Source organism: Microtus ochrogaster, chromosome 15 (genome assembly GCF_000317375.1).
Source record: "Microtus ochrogaster isolate Prairie Vole_2 chromosome 15, MicOch1.0, whole genome shotgun sequence".
In the NCBI taxonomy this organism is placed as follows: Eukaryota; Metazoa; Chordata; class Mammalia; order Rodentia; family Cricetidae; genus Microtus; species Microtus ochrogaster.
In genome coordinates this window covers 5,811,655-5,814,490 of record NC_022017.1, presented here as the reverse complement: position 1 = coordinate 5,814,490, position 2,836 = coordinate 5,811,655, and the positions used below count along the sequence as shown (strand labels likewise).

Below are 2,836 nucleotides of genomic sequence, written 5' to 3'. Positions count from 1 at the left end.
GCTCTGTAGACCAGGCTGGTCTCGAACTCACAGAGATCCACCTGCCTCTGCCTCCCAAGTGCTGGGATTAAAGGCGTGCGCCACCATCGCCCAGCCACACCTAGGAGTACTTAGTCATACTTCCTCTCTTTGAAAACTAAGGCCCTTCATCTACCCACTTCCTTCAAATCTACTTTTGCCGTGTGTTCCGATTTCCAGACCATTCTAAGCCATTCCATTAAGGACATGGCTTAGCCACTGAGGAGACATCTCACTGCAGAGCGAGAGCAAGAGGCAGGGCTCTAAAGGAGATAATGGCCTGAGACACCCGGATGGGAGCTGGTTTGTCTTCCTCTATTTGTAGGCATTGAGCTCAGCTCATTACACCTGCCCTGGTTCAGCAGCGGATTATAAACCGCCCAGATCCGATTTCTATTTCCCTCAAAAACTAGTCAGTGTCACCACCTGGTCCCACACACGACAGCTGGGAATCTATGCGGTTGGTGTTGGTAAGTTACAAATTCTGGAATATAGTTGAGGAAATCTTCCCCTTATCCTTTATTGCCTTCATTAAAAGCAAAAGGTAGGTCGAGGCTGAGGCTGTAGTTTGTTAGTAGAGGGCTGGCCTAGAATGCGACACCCTGGGTTTGACCCTCAGTCCCCCCCCCAAAAAAATACAAGGCCCAACAGGAGACACACCCTAAATCCGCACTGCCTCAGCGCGCACGCGCACACTGCAGAGGCTGTTCCCGCCTTTCTCAGGCGGGAACGTAACGGTCGCGCATGCGTCTTTGTCTCCTGGCGACTCCCCGCCCCCGCCTTTTCCGCACTAAAGAGGAAGTGAGGGCGGGGAAAAGGCTGTGTGCGCGCGCCCGAAAAGCAAAAAGCAAGGGAGGGATGGGGGAAGGGCGGGCGCGGGAAGACTGTAGTCCAAAAGCGCCATGCTGTAGGTCTTGTGCGAGGTGTGGATAGGTAGACGGGAGTCCAGGGGCACCCGGGAGAGTCCCTTCTCCCCCAGACCACGGCGGTCCCCAGCAGCCTGGGTCCACGCGCCCCTGCTCGCCCAGGAGAGCCCCCTCTCCCCAGACCCCGGCAGCCAGAGCCCCACGCTTTCACGCTCGCCCAGGGAGACCCCCTTCTCCCCGAGACCCCCGCAGCCAGAGCTCCACACTCTCACACGCGCCCGAGGAGACCCCCTTCTCCCCGAGACCCCCACAGCTAGAGCCCCACGCTCCCCTGCTCGCCCAGGGCGACCCGGGAGAGCCCCTTCTTTCCGAGACCCCGGCAGTGCCTAGGAATCAGGGCCCCACGCTCTCCCGTTCGTGCACGCCCTAGCCGCAGGCCCCAGCGAGTCGCCCCTCCCCTCTCCTCTCCACCCCACACCGATGCGCTCACCATGGTAGCTACGGGTTAGAAGGCGAGGGTGACAGAGCGGACACCGGGTCCCGGTTACCGTTCCCGACAGCTAAGAGTCGAGGTAAGTAACGCAATGAGGCAGAGGCGGCGGCTCCGGAGCCTCTTAAGTAGCAGCCGGGGAGGGGCGGGCGCGCCAGGGTGGTCACGGTCCCTCCCCTGGCGGGCCGCGGCCATTGGGCGCCCGGCCTGACCGCCGCAGAGGCGGGCTCGGCTCGCAGGCCCTCCCTGCGTGGACCCGCGGGGCGGGGCCGCCGCCTGGGCGCGCGCGGGTGCTGCGGACTGTTGCTGCGGACTGGCGCGCGCCGCTGCAATGCGGGTTGCGAGCTGGCCCTGCCCCAGACTAACGGTTGTGGGAGCTTGGGGCGATTGGTGCAATCTGGGCAAACCCGGGGACCTGCCAGGTTCCCAGTTTTAAAGGTGAAGCATCCTAAAATGCAGAAACGTGTGGTCCGGATAGCCCAGCTGATTCTGTTCTGTGGACACACTTGATGAGTGAGTTTTGCCTTTCTCCTAGCTTTAAGGTCTTGCATTCTCTACTTACCGGCTACTGTGAAAGCCCTTTATAAAGCCCAGGAGCTGTACTGGGTATGTTGTTATGGCTCACTCTCAAAACTAAAGGTACCAAGCAAGTGCTGGACGCAACTTGAATCATGCAAATGTTTAAAAAAAAAGGCCGACTAGGCCCCATCTTTAGGCTTAAGCTACCAGCTTGATGGAATAACCCTAAGTAAGGAGTCTTTCAAAAGATGTTTAAAGTATGAAATGGTAGCTAAATTGAAGTGAGGAAAAACTAAAAGGAAAATGGCTCACTGAAGAATCTAGGAAGCAAGGGTTTCTTGTGCCCTGCAGGTCTTCTCAAAGGACCGCGTGACGTTGTGTTGAGTGCTGTGATGACCAGGTTATAACCAATAAACTCCCCTTTTATTCCGGCACCATAGATTACTACTGACCTTAGGAATCCATAACATTAACGTTATTAGGGCTAGCATGTGGCTTTAAAATGGCCTCACTGAACGGACTGCAATTACCAAACTATTCAAAATGTCTTCCTGGCAGTGGCAGCCGGGAACACAGATCCCGCGCAGGCTGCGCAGAGTGAGACTCCCCCTTTCAGAGCCTCAGGCGCCTCTTAGTCAGGTGCCCCTGGATTCTTGACATAGTGCGGCTGAGCAGATTCCAGGAGTCCCTATGAAGAAATGCCTCAGCTAGTTAATTATCAGGAGAAAGAGCAAACACTGGAGGTGAGGTGCCTAGTGTTAGAAAACGAAGGCCCGGAAGTGCTTCAGCAGCAGTAGGTCATGGGGAGAGGGGGGGACTCTTGAAGTTACATTGTTTAAAAGAGGTAATCTGGGCCGAGGAAATAGCTCATTTAGGACCTGAGTTTGATTCCCCAGAACCCGGGGGGGGGGGGGGGGGGGGGGGGGGGGGGGCCCCCCCCCCG

General features: G+C 57.0%; 1 protein-coding gene across 1 annotated transcript in view; it reads right to left on the bottom strand.

Annotated features, from left to right (window-relative positions):
* The window catches only part of LOC101979671 (tubulin alpha chain), a 33,505-nt gene that overhangs the window by 1,932 nt on the left and 28,737 nt on the right, over positions 1-2,836 (bottom strand). The window contains exon 5 of the mRNA XM_026782481.1: positions 2,101-2,118. Within this exon, the coding sequence (XP_026638282.1) occupies positions 2,101-2,118 (18 nt within the window). The remainder of the gene's footprint in view (positions 1-2,100; positions 2,119-2,836) is intronic.